This window comes from Tenrec ecaudatus, chromosome 3 (assembly GCF_050624435.1).
Source record: "Tenrec ecaudatus isolate mTenEca1 chromosome 3, mTenEca1.hap1, whole genome shotgun sequence".
In the NCBI taxonomy this organism is placed as follows: domain Eukaryota; kingdom Metazoa; phylum Chordata; class Mammalia; order Afrosoricida; family Tenrecidae; genus Tenrec; species Tenrec ecaudatus.
In genome coordinates this window covers 166,805,413-166,824,745 of record NC_134532.1, presented here as the reverse complement: position 1 = coordinate 166,824,745, position 19,333 = coordinate 166,805,413, and the positions used below count along the sequence as shown (strand labels likewise).

The 19,333-nt window shown below is 41.4% G+C and overlaps 1 protein-coding gene across 1 annotated transcript in view; it reads left to right on the top strand.

The window, feature by feature from the left end:
- Positions 1-19,333, top strand: part of POLR2B (RNA polymerase II subunit B) — a 41,144-nt gene that overhangs the window by 12,632 nt on the left and 9,179 nt on the right. The window contains exons 7-16 of the mRNA XM_075544266.1: positions 1,624-1,788; positions 3,004-3,200; positions 3,348-3,467; positions 5,010-5,196; positions 5,962-6,105; positions 6,637-6,776; positions 6,875-6,986; positions 10,195-10,349; positions 11,067-11,265; positions 11,565-11,733. Of these exons, the coding sequence (XP_075400381.1) occupies positions 1,624-1,788; positions 3,004-3,200; positions 3,348-3,467; positions 5,010-5,196; positions 5,962-6,105; positions 6,637-6,776; positions 6,875-6,986; positions 10,195-10,349; positions 11,067-11,265; positions 11,565-11,733 (1,588 nt within the window). The remainder of the gene's footprint in view (positions 1-1,623; positions 1,789-3,003; positions 3,201-3,347; positions 3,468-5,009; positions 5,197-5,961; positions 6,106-6,636; positions 6,777-6,874; positions 6,987-10,194; positions 10,350-11,066; positions 11,266-11,564; positions 11,734-19,333) is intronic.

Genomic DNA, 19,333 nt, shown 5'->3' with positions numbered 1-19,333 from the left:
GTGTGTTGGAATCTACAAGAACAGCACTGACAGTCACCATGTAGATGTTGCAGTTTGTCTAGCCACTTCTTTTGTTTACAGTCATGTTTTTATACAGGCTGCCCTGCGGAGTTCATTATTGTCTTTGTCTTTATATGCCTTTAGAATGAGTAACCGGAAGATTAGACTCTGTTTAACTTATCCAGACTTAAACACAGATCTAGAATAGGTGTTTATTACAGCATTCGGTTGCTTTAAAATGATAAATAGTAATTCATATTACTGTGGATTTTTTCACAGTGAGACTAATATAATTCATATTATATATCATAAATAGTAATTCATATTACTGTGGGTTTTCCATAGTCAGACTAATAACCATGTGTGGAAACACTGGAGTATTATGCGAGAGGACGCAAATGCACAGTGTGCGTTAAGAGGCTAACCATTTCATTGAGAATACCAGGTGCAGTCACTAAACAGTAACAGTACAATGGCTCAGAGACATCTGCGTAGACTACGTCTATAGAAGCACGGAGGAGAATGAGATGATTAGAGTGATGTGGTTCATGGTGGCTTAAATGAGAAGATGGGACCACTACATGCTTGTTAAAAGATGGTTTGGATTTATGTAAGCACGAGAAAAGGGAAGGGCATTCCCCCACCCCCAGACATTACAATTAATTTAATGATGTCGATAACATTAATCATGTGTGACTACCTCCAGTAATCATGGTCACATTTCCCACTACCATAGACAGCGTTGCTGCTTTGTGAGCAGTCTTCCTCTCCCCCTAATTTTACCACAAAAACTGCATTAAAAATGTGCTGAAAAACTCGGTTTTTATATGAATATATATACTAATTAGAGGCAGAGAAAGGAAAATCATTTGGGTTTTAGTTAGAGATATGGGGATGAGTCAAGATACTCTGGCTTCGCTCTTGAAACAATGGGGGTAAAATAGAGAACTTGGAAGCATTGAATATTAGAGAGAATGTAGTGAACAAGTTTTCAGCAATATGTGTTTTTGAGGAAAAGTGACTGCACGGTGTAGGCATGATTTTTAATGTTTTGTTGGTTCTAAAAAAAGATGTGTGATAAAGCTCATGATAGACTGAAAGGGAAAATTAGTATCCAGGTAGTAACAGTCATGGCTTATGTGAAAAAAACGTGTTAATTTAAAAACATCTCAACAAGGATTAACCTCACAGTAAAGCTCTGAGTTAATATTTTTGTTTTAGTTTGTGCTTAAGTTTTTAAAATCTTCATCTTCTCTTTTTTACCCTGCATTTGTCTGTCTGGTGGAGGGTGAGCAGGAGGCTGGGAAGATGCCAAAGGGATTATGCTAATGTTCTGTTGGTGTCAGAGGTCATTCCCAAGTACCCCGCTGAGTCCCTTGAGAGGATCATGGCAGGCAGGCAGCCAGCCAACAGACTGGGCGTTCTGTGAGGTCTGGAAGACCTACCTGTGCACAGAACAGAAGACTGGTTCAGTGGCTTTGAAGAACTGACATCAGAGGGCTTTGGGGTATGGGAGGCATGCTCTTAAAATGAGCATATCTATTAATTGTTTCTTAGGGTGTTTGTACCTAACTGAGCTCTGTGTATTCCTTTTCTAATGACGTGTCCCCACTTCCCCCTTAGGGTGCAAAAAAGAGTGCAATTGGTCAGCGCATTGTGGCCACTCTACCGTACATCAAGCAAGAAGTTCCCATCATCATTGTGTTCCGAGCATTAGGTTTTGTGTCTGACAGAGACATTTTAGAGCATATTATTTACGATTTTGAAGATCCAGAGATGATGGAAATGGTAATGTGAAAGTAAAATGTATTCATAGTGTTGCACAAGAAGTTTGAAGTGACCGGATGTTTCTCACCGTAAAACATAATAGGAGTTGCTCAGACAGCAATTTGAACTCTCACCTGTCTCGTGCCAGTTACTGTGCAGTGAAAGTATTCAGCCCGCCTGGGCCTCTAGCCTGACAGCTCTGTGTAAGACAGACCTGAGAACTGCTGGCAGCTGTAGTACACTGACAGCAGCCGGAAGAAACGGTGGTGAGCAATGGCTGAGCAATGGCCTCGAAGCCACCAGCCTGGTGAAAACCGAGGACAGGCCGACCCCGACTTGTGACAGGTGCCTGTTCTGTTCGGACAGCTCTGTCGGAAATAGGTTCTCATGGGATTCAGATTATTCTTCTTTTTAAAGTTTTACTATCGTTGCCTTTTATTACTAGTATTTTTATAAATTTGATTTTTGTCAGGGAGAACCTTGGAGAATTACAGGTAGCACGATTGTATGTGGTACACATCAATAGCAGGAAGATAGATATAAAACAACACACAGTTGTAAGTAATTTGAATTTATTGTAACTCAGGGGTTGCCTGTAATTGATGTCTGCTTCTTTTTAGTTTTTTTTAAATTGCTTTCTTTGGAATACAATTTCAGATTTACAGACAAGTAAGACTAGTGCTAAGAACTTTCCAAGTTGAGCAGTTCTCTGAAGAACTTTCTGTAGCTGTGTTCTGTCGGAGTGTATGGGCAGCATTTAAAAGTAGGCATGTAGAAACAGCCCAGCCGGCCCTCTTCCTGGCTTCCCTCCAGGCATGGCCCCATAGCTGCTTTTGCATTTGTTTACAAATTGTTCCTGTTATGACTGTTTTTATAGGATTCTCCATGTCTTAACATGCCTTTTAGCTCTTCCAAAACTTGTGTGACTTAAAAGTCTGGGTTCACAACCATTCGATGTGAATCAGGGCTTAAATTTTTTCTTCAATAATTGTTTATTGTTTTTCTTTCTTTTTCCTAATTAATACTAACTTTCAGAAAACTAGTTTCGTAGCAATGATAGTTGTTTAAGTCTCTTCTAGATCTAGTGTTTTGCAATTTTTTGATATTTTAGAAATATTTTTGTTTTCTGATTCAGTTCATAGAGATATTTAACATGTTATACAGTAAATGACAGTTGACTAATTTTGAGGCAAAACTACAGATTTGAAAAATAACTTAATTAAATTGTCTTGATAGGTTAAACCTTCTCTTGATGAAGCCTTTGTCATCCAAGAACAGAACGTGGCTCTAAATTTCATTGGCTCAAGAGGAGCGAAGCCTGGTGTTACTAAAGAGAAGAGAATTAAATATGCAAAAGAGGTCCTGCAAAAAGAAATGCTCCCCCATGTGGGCGTCAGTGACTTCTGCGAGACCAAAAAAGCCTATTTCTTGGGGTGTGTTATATTTTCTGTGTCAGGATCTTTGCTAAGGAAAAATTGAGATAGCTTGTCTCTTAAAGTTAAAAGTGTAAAATAGTGTTTTAAATATATAAACCAAGTCAGAGAGTTGAAAATCATGTTTTCATATCTTTATATTTTTAGGTATATGGTTCATAGGTTACTTCTGGCAGCTTTGGGCAGAAGAGAGCTAGACGACAGAGATCACTATGGAAACAAAAGATTGGACCTTGCTGGGCCACTCCTGGCGTTCTTATTTAGAGGGTAAGTTGAGTTTGTTTCGCTCCGTCCGGGCACAGGGAGGGTCTGGGGCATTGTGAGGCCTGCACTGGATACCTGCGTGGGCCGGTTGCTGTATTGTCTTTGCCCCCTGTCCGGATTCAGTTCTGGCTCTTGTCTTGAAATGTCAAGTTCATGAGGGCAGGTTTATATGTTCCTTATTGCTCGTGTAGCTTTAAAACTTGTTGGAGAAAGCTGAATTATTGCCTTGATTAGCCAAGTGTGGATATTAGAATTTTAATAATGCAGCTTTTACATTTTATGAAAATATTCATAGAAGATCAAGGGGACCGTGGAAAATATTAGCAGTGATGGTCTCACAGGGCTCGGGTTTTATGGGATTTTTTTTTTTTTAATATAAATCATTTTATTGAGGTCTCTTACAGCTATTTATGTTTTTCCGGATATGTTTTTTCCCCCCCTGGTATGTTTTGTCTTTCATATTTTCTGCAGTGAACTTCTCATACTTTTATAATTAAAAAATATATAAGAACAATAATGTCAAAACTTTAATTAAATTTTTTTTCTATTAACACTAGGCTTACAGGATGTTTCGTGTTGACCCATTTTGATTTCCTCAACGAAAATTACAGAAACTGTGTACATTTACTTCCTACTATTTATGCGGACTTACCCACTTAACGAGACAAACATATCCAAAATCATTTTCTTCTAAGCCTTCTCGAAATTCTGTGTGGGGTTTACCTATCTACGAATATCTGTCAATTTGAGATCAACGTAAATTGAATATTGATCTCAGTAAATTGGGTTCTTGCATGAAAACAGTACTTCAGTAATAAATACATACATAGTCAAAAGGTACTTTTGACTTAGTAAGTAAACAGCAAATGTAAAGACAAGGAATGCAGCAGATATTGTCATATTGCCAGACCCAAGTGATCCTTAAGCTGTGTTGAACCCAGTGTCTCCAGTGTGTACTGTTAAATATTGTAACTTTTATGTAACTATAGTATCACATGATTTCATTTATAAGTTAATAGTGTATAATTATGTTGTTTTAAAATAAGTTGCTTTTTAAAGAGAATGTGTGGCCTTGTTCAGATTGACATGTGTCCGTAGCGATAGGTAGGGAAGAAATGCCCTAAACCTAGTGTTAACATTAGCTTTGTGGTGTACACATTCTCTTAGTGTGATAGACTGGTGTTTGTAATTAAAAAGAGAGAAAGAGAAATCAGCTCAGCGAGGTTTTTAGGGAGGCCTGGTGGAGTGGGAGGTTACTTGTTGGGGTGCTAACCGCAGGACAGTGAGCTACCAGCTGTGCCTTGGGGAAGGAAACCCATGGGTGGGGGTGCTGCACGCCATGGGGTCGCTGTGAGGTGGAACCCACATGACGGTAGGGGTTTTAACATGTTTAACACATTTCCCCTAACTGCAAGCTATGGTGTGCCCCCCCCCCCATGTTTATGCACTGTGTGCATGTCTGTGCTCTGTATAATAAAATGCTTCTTCCCTTCCCTATTGAGAATGCATGGTGTAGATTCTTAACAGCCCCATTTTATTTGACAGTATGTTTAAGAATTTGCTTAAAGAAGTGCGGATCTATGCACAGAAATTCATTGATCGAGGAAAGGATTTCAACTTGGAATTGGCGATTAAAACAAGAATTATATCTGATGGCCTAAAATACTCGTTAGCTACTGGAAACTGGGGTGATCAAAAGAAAGCTCACCAAGCCAGAGCCGGCGTGTCCCAGGTAAGGGTGAGACACAGGACAAGGTGAGACCAGACTTTCACTGAGTGCAGATCAGTTTGCTTTTTTTCCTGGTCAGAAATGAAAATTAGGCTGGGGACTAAGGAATTATGAAAATGAATATTTTCTTTAATTAGCAATCATCTGCATTACTGATAAGTTTAGGGGTTTTTTTGGTCATATAGGAATTTAGGATTGTTAATAAGAGTTAATAGAAGCTTGGGAAGTGAGACCGTTGACGTTAATGAAATGTTTATGTCTTGAAGCCAAAGCCGAGAATGCAGGGAAATGCCCTTCCTTTGTCGCAGACTGTTACTCCCGCCCCTGATTCTTACTGTGTGACTGTAGCAGCTACTTTTCAGATGGAGTAAAGAGGAAAAGCGTGTTCAAACATGTCTCACTATACTGTTTGCTTCCTTCTCCCCGCCCTGCCTGCCTTTTTGGTTATGGAGTAAATTGGTTTTCCATTCACTCATACACATTTTAATTCCACACACTGATTCCAAATGTCTGACACAACGCTGATTGCATTCCCCACAGTGTAACAGCTTCCGACTTCCTCCCTGTGTCGACCACTTCTGTTACTGCACAATTAAGCGGGGTCAATAAGATTATCCAGGTTAGAGAGCTCCGCCACAGGAACAGCTTGCCACTCAGTGGATTGTATGTGAAAATACAACTGCCGATTTTAGTATTTCGCAAAAATGAGCAAGTGTGAATCTTATTTTTCTAAATGCCCAAACTGTAAAGATTTATTATTTTTTCTAGGTACTGAACCGTCTGACTTTTGCATCTACTCTTTCTCACCTGCGACGTTTAAACTCTCCTATTGGCAGAGATGGCAAGCTAGCAAAACCGAGACAGTTGCATAATACATTGTGGGGGATGGTGTGTCCTGCTGAGACCCCAGAGGTAATGCATTAGAATTTATGTGTTGAATAACCAGCGAATACCGTACATACTCAAGTACAAGCCAACCCAAATATCAGCCGAGGCACCTAATTGTACCACAAAAACTGCATTAAAAGTGTGCTGAGAAACTCGGCTTACGCAGGAGTATATGCGGTAATTATGTGGGCTTAGTTACTTTTAAGGAGCCCTGGCCTAGTGGCTCTGCATGGGACTGCTAACTAGAAACCAACTGCAGGCTGCCTGCTCTTGTGAAGCAGCATTAGTCTCGGAAACCTGAAGGGGCAGTTCTACTGACTTACAGGGTTGCTTTGAGTTGGCATCAACTGGATGGCAGGGAGTTTTGAGTAGTTATTTTCATAATTAAGTTTTTATTTAATTATGTGGTGGGTTTAGAACTAAGGTATTATTTAGCAATCTTTTCTTAGACAATTAGGGTAGTATGTCTTGCAATCAAACTTAAGGAAATCTTTGTGGAATAAGATTTGAATTAGCATGCAGAATCAGTTGAGTAATATTTTGTCTGTTCCGTAGGGTCATGCTGTAGGACTTGTGAAGAACTTAGCTCTGATGGCTTACATTTCAGTTGGTTCGCAACCATCTCCCATTCTGGAATTTTTAGAAGAATGGAGTATGGAAAATTTAGAAGAAATTTCTCCTGCGGCTATTGCTGAGTATGTATAGATGTTTTCTGTCTTTGTGTATTGTTAGCCTTTTGTTATAGCCAAAACTAGGATTGCTAAGTGCAAATGTTTGTGGTTTTGTATTTTAGTGCAACCAAGATTTTCGTTAATGGCTGCTGGGTTGGCATACATAAAGATCCTGAACAACTCATGAACACCCTCCGGAAATTGCGGCGTCAGATGGACATCATCGTGTCTGAAGTAAGTCTTTAGTGAGTTAAGAGACAGCCTGAGCTGCGGGGTGGCTAAGCAAGGTACAACCTAGACTAGTGAAAGTTATGTTTCTGTTAATCCGTTTCTTTGAACTAGCTGCCCCCAAATTGAAGACCTTTTGAGCTTAATTTAATTGCATCATACATCGCATAAAGCCATGGTAGGTTCTGTGAAACAGGACTGTGTGTGATTTGGACATCTGTGAACACTGCAGGCAGTCCCTGGATTACAAAGCTGTCCTTCTTGCCAGTATGTCTTTACGTTCGATTTGTAAGTCAGTCAGGTACAGTTCACCAGCTAGTCACGTGTCTGCCATTGTACATAGTGTGTCTTTCTTATAAGGGGTTCAGTGGACTGAGCACAGTGCAATAAACCACAAGGTTCGTTCTTTGGGAGAAAGGTGACGTGTTAGCTCCCATAAGAATGTCCTGTATTGGAAACCAGAAGAAACAGTTCTGTGATGTCCCAGTTGCAGTGAGTGGGGACCTTTTTATGCATCAGAAATATTAAGGAAACATTTCTAGGCACACTAAAATATCTTTAACATAATACAGTAATTATGTTCTTTCAATGTATGTTGCAAAATAGCACCGGTTTTTGTTACTATGAACAATTGTGTACATCTGGAACTTTTAATATAAGTTTTATGCGGGTTGGAACCATGACCATACATGTGGTTGGATGTTGCCTGAGGAGATGTTATGCATCCCATGACTTTGAGGTATTGTTTCCTTTAATGCTTTAGCTAGGCTCTTAAAGTTTTTGACATGCAATTTTAGAACTCAAAAAAAATTCTTACAGATTTTCTTTTAATGAGCTTTTTTATTGTGAATTAGGTAGGGGTTGTGGATTTTTAAGATAATTTTAAATCTTAAAGCTGAGAGTGCCTTTTAAAAGGGAATCATCAAATTTGATTTATTCTTTTCATTCATGAAATGTGATTTATCTGTAACAGGGTTGTTTGTGGGTTTTTTTTTTGCTGTTAACGTTATTTATCAGTTTTTATTGACTGGGTTTGTTGTCCACTGCTTCTAGTATTTAGATTGAATGCTCTGATTTTGCAGGATATGCACAAATTTAGGTAGAGTTTACATATTCTCATTGCTTTTTTTTTTCTTTCAAACATTTTATTAGGGGCTCATACAACTCTTACCACAATCCATACATACATACATCAGTTGTGTAAAGCACATCTGTACATTCTTTGCCCTCATCATTTTCAAAACATTTGCTCTCCACTTAAGCCGTTTGCATCAGGTCCAATAGGTTTGTTTTATGTTTAGTTGAATATTGAAGTGTTTGGGGACTTGGAGCCTACCTAAATGAAAATAGATTTGGAGGGAAATTGTAACATGCTTATGCAGTAACTGGGCCCTTCTAGACCTAGTCTAGTTTGGCTCTTCCAGTCCTTCCTCAAGCAGAGAGGCCCTAGTTTTTGAGCCAGGTGTAACTTAACATACCTGTCATAGACTACTGCTACCACTTAGTACCTGTTGATTTGTCTACCTCCCCCGCTCACCACAGGGACTGTGTCTGAGAGTGACTTAGCATTTTCAGCTTTGACCACACTGCCCAACATGTAGTAGGCAGTGATTGCAAGACTTTAATGGACCCTATGCCTTTGGGCTTTAAATAATTTATTGTCGAGTAATTTCGGGCACCTCTAAATGGGAAGCTTATGTGTACTTTTTAAATAAGAAGTGCAGTACTTTTTAGAACCCTTTCATAAATTCAGTCTTTGGTTGGAGCTGTTCCGTAGGTTGCCGTGACACCAGGTCTCTTGACCTGCTGAAGCATGCTGGCTTCTTCAGCAGCCGTGGAGGAGACACAGATCATTTAAAATATTTCTGCTAAGTCAAGCAAATTAGATTTTATTAGGGTGTTTGTTTTTTAAGGATTCAGAAGAGCCCATTGGGCTACTAACTGCAAGGTTAGCAGTTCAAAACCACCAGCTGCTCTTCGAGAGACAGACAGATGGGCTATGGGCCGTTCTCCTCCTGTCAAGAATTCTGTTCTCAGAAACTCACAAGACCAGTTCTAGCCTGTCTGTGAATTCACTCTGAGTTAGCACTGACTCCACGGCAGGGGGTTGGGTTTCTGGTTTGGTTAAGACAGTGGTTCTCAACCTTCCTAATGTTGCGACCCTCTCATACAGTTCCTCTTGGTGTGGTGACCCCCCCCCCCAACCATATTATTATTGTCATTGCTACTTCATCACTGTAATTTTGCTACTGTTATGAATTGGGCAACCCCTGTGAAAGGGTCATTCAACCCCCCCAAAGGGGTCATGACTCACAGGTTGAGAACCACTGGGTAAGACCAGCGAATTAGATTTTAATAGGAAGGCTTGCTCTTTAAGGCTTGCAGGAAAGCGTCTGGGAGCAGTGCCTTTTCTGGGACTGTATAACACGGTGCATGGCATTTTGCTTCATAGGCAGTGCTCCTTTGACTGCTTTCTGGGGAAAGGAAATGGACCAGGAACTTGATTTTCTATCTTGGCGTTTGACTCTGCATTTAGGAAATTTGTTGCTTTTTATCAGTTTTCATGGTTTGTTGTGTTTTTTTGTTTGTTATTTTTAAGCTAAGTATCCCAAATCCTCGCCTTAAGTAATTCCAACTCTTAAATAGACCCAAATACTTTTGAAAAGTACACTTTTGGGGAAATACCAACTCCTCTTTCAGTTTTCCAGTCCATTGGCATTTCATTTCTTGCTTTTTTTTAGTTGGCTGTTCATTTCTTTTTGGGGGGAGGCAATTCATTTTTTGATTGGTGGATAAAACATTGTATGAGAGCTTCTAAATGTTCAGAAAAATGAAATTAAAAGATATTAAAACTTTTCTATGAATTCTTTGAAGCTCCCCCCCCCCTTTGCTGGATTTGAAAAATAGAATGCAGTTAACCAGGATGTTGACAGACTGAAAAACATCACTAATATCACTGAGCAATTTGTATAGTAATTGTCAAATGGGAATCTATTTTGCTGTGTAAATTCACCAAAAACAATAAAATATTGTTAAAAAATCATACAGGGTCAAAATAATTTACAGTTTCTAGAATGTTAAACTGTGTTGCTCATCTTATTTGATAATTGGTTGGTCCCGAAATTTATCAATAATTTTAGCATATTTTTACATAAACTTTAGTGGTATGGCGAACACAGAATTTTATGAGACTGCTTTGTCTTTTTATGTATAGGTTTCTATGATCAGAGATATTCGAGAGCGGGAGATTCGTATCTACACAGATGCAGGCCGTATTTGTAGACCACTTCTGATTGTGGAGAAACAAAAGCTGCTTTTGAAGAAGAGGCATATTGACCAGTTGAAAGAGAGAGAATATAACAATTACAGGTAAGAACTTGCAGTGAGAAAAATGTGTGCACTAAAAAAATTGAGATGATTCATATAACACAGAGTTTATAATTTAAAGTATGCAGTTCAGTGATGTTCAGTATACTAACAAGGCTGTGCTGTTAATCTGACATTTTCATCATGAGTTCATGGCCATTTGCAGTCACATCGGTGTTCTGTGATTATTTTTGTTGTTATCAAGTGAGAGATTTGTAAGGATTTACTAAGGAAGTCTGACTTATTAAAACATAGTAAGAAAAAATGAAAAAAACATAGTAAGAAATCTAATAATAAATGGAACCTGCATAATATTTTATCGCTGTATGAATTTATATATTTTTATTGTAAAATAATTCAAACATCTATAATATAAATTTGCATAATCTACAAATTCAGACTCCCTTCTTCAAAAGTAAGTGCTATTAACAGTTCGGTAGATATCAAATTTATTTTGTATTCTATGCTCACCTTTCACATACAAATATGTTTTCTTTAAAATAAAGCAAAACAAGCTCATAATGGTTATGAGACCATAGTTTATGTGTGTTGTTTAGTTTTTTTTGTTTAGTTGTTTAATTTTTCCACTGTTAGGAATAATATATTTTAGAGCTCTTTCCACATCAGTGCACACAAGTTAAGAGTATTTTTTAATTAGGTGGCTGAGGGCATAAATTAGGAGATGAGAAAATTGAGTCTTTGTCTCCCCCTCCCCCCAAGCTGGCAAGATCTTGTGGCTAGTGGGGTAGTAGAATATATCGATACCCTCGAAGAAGAAACAGTGATGCTTGCAATGACCCCAGATGATTTACAGGAGAAAGAAGTCGCGTATTGTTCCACGTACACACACTGTGAGATTCACCCTTCAATGATACTTGGTGTCTGTGCATCTATTATTCCCTTTCCAGATCACAACCAGGTTGGTAACACTTTTTATCTTTTGATCTGTGAATAAAAATAAAAACCAGAGATTAATCAGTAATCTCTTCCCAAGAGGAAGTCTTTTAATGAGAAGACTCTGTATGACTACAGAATCAGCATTTGATAGGGTTGTTTCTAAAGTCATGATTGATTATTTCAAATGATCATTACTTATTTTTAAGGGAAATCCCCCCAAACTCTTCGCCTACTACATTTCTGATGAATGTAGTTTCTTGTGGGGTCTTTCCTTGTGGTAATTAAAGTTTCATTGATTCGGCTTTTCTCTTCTGCCCTTAGTCTCCTCGAAACACATACCAGTCCGCTATGGGTAAGCAAGCTATGGGGGTTTATATCACCAATTTCCATGTCCGCATGGACACGCTCGCCCACGTGCTCTACTACCCTCAAAAACCCCTGGTGACCACGCGGTCTATGGAATATCTGCGCTTCCGGGAGCTGCCAGCAGGTACGTCGCGTCTTTCTGTGGCCGTCTTAACGATTGCTGTGCCGGGACACTCTCCCGAGCACTTGGGAGGGTTAATAATGCATTCAAACACAGCCCTAGTCTTAGGAATTTTTTGTGTTGTGGGAAACTCAAACTCAACATAGCAAGGTTAGTGTGAGAAAATATTTTGGCAGGGTGGAGTTCTGTTGAAACCCAGTGAAGGAGATGATTGATTTCTCTTGGAAATCTGGCAGCATTTTCAATTAGGAGGTGGCATTTCAAACTGGAGTAAAGTCAGGGGAAGGGCATTTGCATTTGAGAGATGATTTGAACCATGAGGCCTAGAGGCATGAAAGGCATGATATCAATTTTGGGACCAGCCGTTAGTCATACCAGCTTAGTGTGGCTCCAGTGTCAATATATAGAAAAGATGATTGGTATGATCGTGAGGAGGGAGCCTGAAGATTGACTTTTAATTGGAAAATGAGGACTTAGCAGCCTTTTAGAGTAAGGCAGTCGTGAGAAAGGCGTTTTAGGAAGCCCGCTCTGATAGTGGGATGGGTTGGACCGTCCTCGCAGTTGTTGCTGTGCTTGCGCCTCTTTGTCCGTCCGTCTCCTTGAGGACCTTCCTCTTTGTCAAGTTCTCTAGTGCTGCTACAACGGAAACGCCACAAGTGGATGCCTTTACTTAGTTATTTTAAAATTTTAATAAATCATTTTATTGGGGGCTCTTACAGCTTTTAGAACGAACCATAAATCAGACACATTTGCACATATGCTGCCATCATCATTTGCAAAATATTTTCTTTCTGCTTGAGCCCTTGGTATCAGCTCTTTATTTTTTCCCTCCCTCCTTTTCCTCCCACCCTTGTGAACCCTTGGTAATTTATAAATTATTTTAATTTTCATAATTTTACACCCATCTACTGTTTCCCTTCACCCACGTTTCTATTGTTTGTCCCTCTGAGGGGTGGGGGTAGGGGTGGTACGTTGATCATTGCTATGGGCTCCCCTTCCTCCCCCCACCTTTCCCTTATCCTCATGGTATTGATACTTTCATTGTTGGTCCTGAGGGGTTTATCTCTCCTGGATTCTTGGTGTTGAGAGCTTTTATCTGTACCAGTGTGCACACTCTGGTCTAGTCAGATTTGTAAGATAGAACTGGGGTCATGATAGGGGGGGCGGCGGAAAACGCATTAAAGAACTAGAGAAATGTTTTGTTTTCGTTGGTGCTATACATCGATGTACCCTGGCTGGCTCATCCCTTCCTTGTGGCCCTTGTGTGAGGGGATTATCCAATTGTCTATAGATAGGCTTAGGGTCTCCATTGTGACCTCCCTCATTCACTTCAAAATAGTTGTAGTTCTGGGTCGTTGATGCCTGATACCTGATACCTTTGACACCTCGTGATCACTCGGGTTGTGTGCTTCTTCCATGTGGGCTTTGTTGCTTTCTTGACAGATGCCTATTTGTTTAACTTCAAGCCTTTACGACCCCAGATGCTCTATCTTTTGATAGCCGGACACCATCATCTTTCTTCACCACATTTGCTTGTGCACCCATTTGTCTTCACCGATCATGTTGGAAAGCTGAGCATCACAGAATGCCAGGTTATTAGAACAAAGTGTTGAAGGAGGACTTTAGTAGAGACCCAGTGTCTGTCTACAAGTGGATGAATTTAATGAAAACCAAAAATAACAAACAGCAACAAAAGAAAGCAGAACTTAGGTTATTGTTGATTTCATATCTTGAGATGGTGTGTTTGTTTTATACATATGTGTGTATGTGTATGATGTGTTTTTTTAAAAACAAAATTTAAAAAACCTCCATATTCCTTATCCTTCAAACTTAGGATAATAGTGGTTTGAGTGACTTAAGAAAAAACGGGAGGAAAAGTAAGATTGAAATGGGTTTGCAGTCTTTAGTGACAAACAAGTTGATCTCAAAAAAAAGGAAGAAAAAATGTATTCTCTCATAGTTTAGGAGGCTGGAAGGCCCAAATCAGGTCACTTGATGTGGGGAAGGAGTTTTTCCTCTGTTTCCGCTCCTTTCAGAATCTGAGGGCCTCCCTGCGTGGAGGAGGTTTTTAGCACAAAGACCCAAGGTCCGAAAGACATGGTCCTGGTTCATCTTTCTTGGAGGCTTTTCTCTTTTGTAAGCTAAAGGTAAAGCAGGCCGCATACCCAGGGCTCTGTCGTGAGCAAGGGTGTTACAGTCTACCCCATCCCCTTGCGGCTAATTGACTGATCTCACATATCATGTCATCATTACATAACTGCCAAACACCTGTGAATCATCGTCTAGCCAAGTTGACACATATTTGGGGTGGCACAATTGTAACCCCCTCCAAAATTAATGTCTTTGCTATGTGTAAAACACCATGCCAAAGTCTATAATCAAGTCTAAATTATCCTATGGCAAAATTCTAATTCATTTCTAAGTCTAGAATGTAAGTTATCTGCTTCCAAAGTAAATTGTGGAAGAGTCACAAGGCAGAACTTTCTGTTACATATGGGAGAAATGGAGGATAAAAAGGGACAAGAACACCAAGCAAGTGACAAACTCAGGACATTTTAAATTCCTTTACAAGACTTGGAAGTAATCCTTTGTTCTTTAAGGCAGTCTAGACCGTGATCCGGCCCCTGCAGACTGGGTATTGGCTGTGCTCTCTGGATTCTGGATGGAGTCCCTGTGGCTGTAGGCTTTAGCTCCTCCTAGGGCAGTGGGTCTCAACCTTCCTAATGCCTCGACCCTTTCACACAGTTCCTCAGGTTGTGGTGACTCCCCAACCATAAAGTTATTTTCGGTGCTACTTCATCACTAATTTTTCTCCTGTGATTAATTGGGTGACCCCTATGAAAGTGTCGTTACACTTCCAAAGGGGTTGCCACCCACAGGTTGAGAACCACTGTTTTAGAGCCTTCAGGTTTCAGTTGCCCTATTCTCCTAGTCTGTCTGAGCGACAGCCTCGCCCTCAGGCCCTGGCAGGCCCTGTTCTTTGGCCCCTTGGGCATGACAATTCTGACCCTCAACTTCGGACCCTGAGATCCTGTCCTGTACACCTTGAGTCTTGTGCCTGGTGGTCCACTTATGCTGTGGAACAGAGTTCTAACTCCTGGCAACTAAGAGGCTGTAGCCCCACCTTTTGAGACCCCAGACGTTGTGGGTTATCCTTTGGGGCTTAGTCAGCTCTGCTTCCTAGCCTCTTATTCTCTTCCCTTCTCCTTCCTGATTTCTTCACTTCCTGGCCCCGCAGACCTCTCGTGTTTGCCTGGCTCTACTGTGTTGGGTCAAGTTTTACAACACACAACAAAATAATTACATCCGTTCATGAACTGGTGGGCACTCACCTACTAGGGTAGATTAAAACCAAATTCATTGCCATCGCGTCAGTGCTGACTCATAATGACCCCCTGTGGGTTTCCGAGACTGTAACTGTTTATTGGAGTAGAAAGCCCTGAGGAACTGCTGGTGGTTTTGAACTGCTGACGATGCAGATCGCAGCCCACCATGTAACCACTATACCACCAGGGCCCTTATTGAGGCAGACTAGAAGGAGGTAATTTAGTTTTTTTGCTTTAAATCATTTTATTGGGGGCTCGTACAGCCCTTATCACAACCCATCCATCCATCCATCCATTGTGTCAAGCACATTGTACATTTGTTGCCATCATCATCCTCAAAACATTTTCTTTCTGCTTGAGCCCTCAGTATCAGCTCCTCATTTTCCCTCTCGCCCATCCACCCTCCCTCCCTCCCTCACGAACCCTTGATAATTTATAAATTATTTTTTCGTCTTACACTGTTCCATGTTAGAGGTTTGTTTTGAATATATATATATTTTATTTATTTTAATTTAAAAAGATCTTTTTATTGGGGCTCATGAGGCTCTTATCACAGTCTGTACATACATCAATTGAGCAAAGCACCCTTATACATTCGTTGCTCTCGTCATTCTCATAATTCACCTTCCACTTGGGTTCCTGGAATCAGCTTGGTTTCCCTTTTGTTTTGAATATATATTATTCCTCATTCCATATATAGATTTTTCTCAAAATAATCTATATGCTGAGCAAATAATCTGAGAAAGCTCTACTCTATAAAGAGGAACATGGCACCAGGATTTAAGAACCTTCCATGAGTAAGTGACACAACCTTGTTTGCTGAAAGCCAGAAGGCTTTGAAGCCCTTAGTGGATGAAGGGCAAAGAACGTGGCCTTCGGTATAGAGTGTGAGGCCACGTAAAGAAAACCAAAGTCACGGCTGGACCAGAAAACAGCATGATCAGTGCATACAAGTTTGAAGCAGTAAGGTTGCTTAGAGAAGAGGTATACTCTAGCCCAGGTGGCGACGAAGCATGGTAGTAGGGCAGGAGGAAAGTCAAGAAGTTTGAAGTTGTCCAGAATTTAATTTTACTTGGATCCATAATTAAAGTCCAGAGAAGCAGCACTAGAAAAATCAATTATCTCTATAGTAACTGGGTTGGTAGGGTTTGCCATTTCTCCTTCCTGTGCTGTTTTCTGCTCCTGGTTGCATCCCCGTGCTTGCTGGTGACAGTACCAGACTCACTCCCCTCGAGTGGATGCTGACTCATGATGATCCTACAGGACAGGGTAGAACTGCCCTGTGGGTTTCTAAGACTCACTCTTTACGGAGTAGAAAGCCTCGTCTTGGTCCCGGTGACAGCACAGTGGGCCAGTGTATCTTGTTTTTTTTCTGGGCCTCAAAAGAACAAGCTATGGTCTAGTTACTCTTTAATATTCCAGTTCTCTGGCCTGGAGTTTCAAGCTAATGATTTGCTTTATTTTTTACTGTTGAGGAAATGAAAGCAAATCATAAGGATACTAAAACAAACTCTAATTAAATGATAAAAATCTCTACTCACTCTTCACTTATTTTCCTTTGATCATATTTAATATTCCCCATTTACTTAGATCATTTCAATAAAGGTCACATTAACTCCTAACTTATAAAGGGAGACAGCAAAGACAAGTTAATTTATCACGAAGTTTAATAAAATGACAAAGTTAATGAACAAAAGTAGACAAAATCCTGGAGCCTTAGCAGTTCACTGAAGCATAATTCGACCCCAGAAGGACAGCCGGAGTGCTCCTTCCACGTGGGGGTGGGGAGACCAGCTGATGTTCTCTCGACATACTGTCCAAAGGCCAGTGCCTGGGGAAGGACAGCGTGCTGGGTAGCAGAGGGGTCAGTGAAAAAGAGGAGGCCCCTCCCGGAGAGAGTGTGGTTGAAACAATGAATTCCGACCTCACAGTTGAGAGGATGGCACAGGCGGGGGTTGGTTCTGTTGTCTAGCAAGTCATTGTAGTCAGAACTGACTGGACCGAGGGGCTGCTGTCGACACAAGGGTGAGGGTTAGAACTTAGTGACTGATTGCATATGTGATCACTCAGAGAAGGCCAAGTGCAGCTGGTGGTAGACTGGAGAGGCTTGTGTTCGTGAGAGGGGTGCATCATGAGTTCAGTGGGCAGAGAGTAAAGCCCGCTTGGGACACGCTGATTTCGAGTTATGGTCGTGACTGCTAAGAAGTGCTCTCCCAGCAGTGAGTTGAGACGTGGTTTGGAAGAAGGCTGTGTGTGGAAGAATGAAGTGACGTGAATGACTAGAGATTATCATGTAGTTGCTGTGGGAGAACTGGGCGTGAGAAACGGGTCAGAGGCAGGCTGGGACACAGGCACCATTGCTGAGGCCACCCAGAACAGGCAGTCCGCAGAAGAGGTGTGCAAAGTGGCTGGTGGTTGGACAGGCAGGCGTGTGCACGAGAAGGTCTCATGTAGACTGGTCGGTAGGTAAGAGGGTGCAGAGAAGGTGGAAGGGAATGAGTATTGGATATCAGAGGCCATAGCTGAGTTCTTTTGCATCCTTAATAACGTCTTGTATTGTTAGCATAATTCTGGCTTTGATCAGCCCCCTTTATAATGTTTGCCTGGTAAGTTACGGCTCTAAATTGTTTTCTGTGACAGGGGCCCCCGCCTTCTGTTAGCAAATTCTCATAGGTTTAGTTCACTGACTTTTGAAGAGGCTACTCCTGTCAAGGATAACAAAGGCTATTAAGTCAGCGACATTTTTATGCTCTTATCTTTGAATTGTGCTTGCTGTGCCAGGTTGTCTGTAACATTTAGATAATGCCATTTTTTTACAGTTTAAGAAGAAATGCAGGAAAGCATTGGATTGGAAATAAAATGTTTATTCCTGGAGGCATAGTGGTTACATGTTGGTCTTTTAACCACAAGGTCAGCAGTTAAAAACCATCAGCAGCTGCAAGGGAGAAAGAAGAGGCTTTCTACTCCCAGAGAGAAGTCTAGCCTCGGGAACCTCCCAGAGCAGTTCTGGGCAGCCTTCCCGGGTGGCTGGGCACGCACTCGCTGGCAGCGAGGTCTGAGTTGCGGTGGAGCTGAGGAGAGGTGGTGCTGGTGTGCTGGCCGGGGTTGCCTGCTCTTTCCTCAGGCCTGACACAGAGTCTATAAGAAGTCTATGAAAGAAACACCCTTTTCATTGGGAGAGAATTTCCCAGATGTCGAGGAAACCCTACGACTAGAACAGAGCTGTTCACCTAGGTCCCCTAGTTGGTAGCAGTTTAGCAGTATTCGCTTTATCCCCTCTCCCCTTCGCTTCCTCTTCCTGGGCAGTGCATTCGAGGGAGGGGAAGGTGCAAACACGAAGCCACGTTTTTGGCTGTTTCGGTTGTCACTATGTGTTTTCCTAAAAACAAAAACATTCTTCACAGTTCAGCCATCAAATTTAAAAGATTAACATAGTTACTAATCTAGTCCCCAGTTCAGATATTGTCACGTATCTCAGTAATGTTCTTATGGGACTGGAATTGAACCCAGAGTCGTGTCCCGTTTAGCCGCATGTCTCGATATCCACTTCAGTCACGGCAGTTCCTTAATCCTTCCTGCTTCCTGTTCAGGTCCCAGTTACTTTATCCGCTGTCTCTTGACTTGGGTTTGACTGTTACTTGCTCAGGGAGCCCTGGTAGTGTAGTGGTTACGCATTGGGCCACAGTCCACAAGGCCAGCAGTTTGGCTCTGGAGAAAGACGAGGCTTACGTGGCTTTATGCTCCGTATAAACTCACAAGGGCAGTCCTGCAGGGTCTCTCTGAGTCGGCATCGACGGGGTGGCAGTGAGCTTGGCTTGTTGGTTTGGTTCTTTCCTCATGGTGGTTGGCAGGACCCGCACATGTAATGCCATGATCTCCGTGAAGGGACACATGCTGTCAGTTTTCTGGTGTCTGCAGGTTTCTGCTTTGCTGTACTTTGCCCTTCTTGCTGATGCTGCTTGCTGTTGAGTCTGCTCCGACTCCTGGTGACCCGTGTTACAGAGGACAGCTGTCGTCCAGGTCTCAATGAAAGCAGAGTGCCACGTCTTTTCTTACGTGGGGCCACTGGGTGGGATGGGATCACCAGCCTTTACCATAGTGATTGAGCACCAACCGCTTACACCCCCTAGGGACCTGTGGTGTTTATTTGTTTGATGCGGACTTAGCACTGATTAGCCCTTGGTTTTACTCTTGAGTATTGCTTTCCAGTACCACCATACCCTTTGTTTTGATGCCCCCGCTGGTTGGTGGGAGCAGCATCAGGATGATGCCCAAGT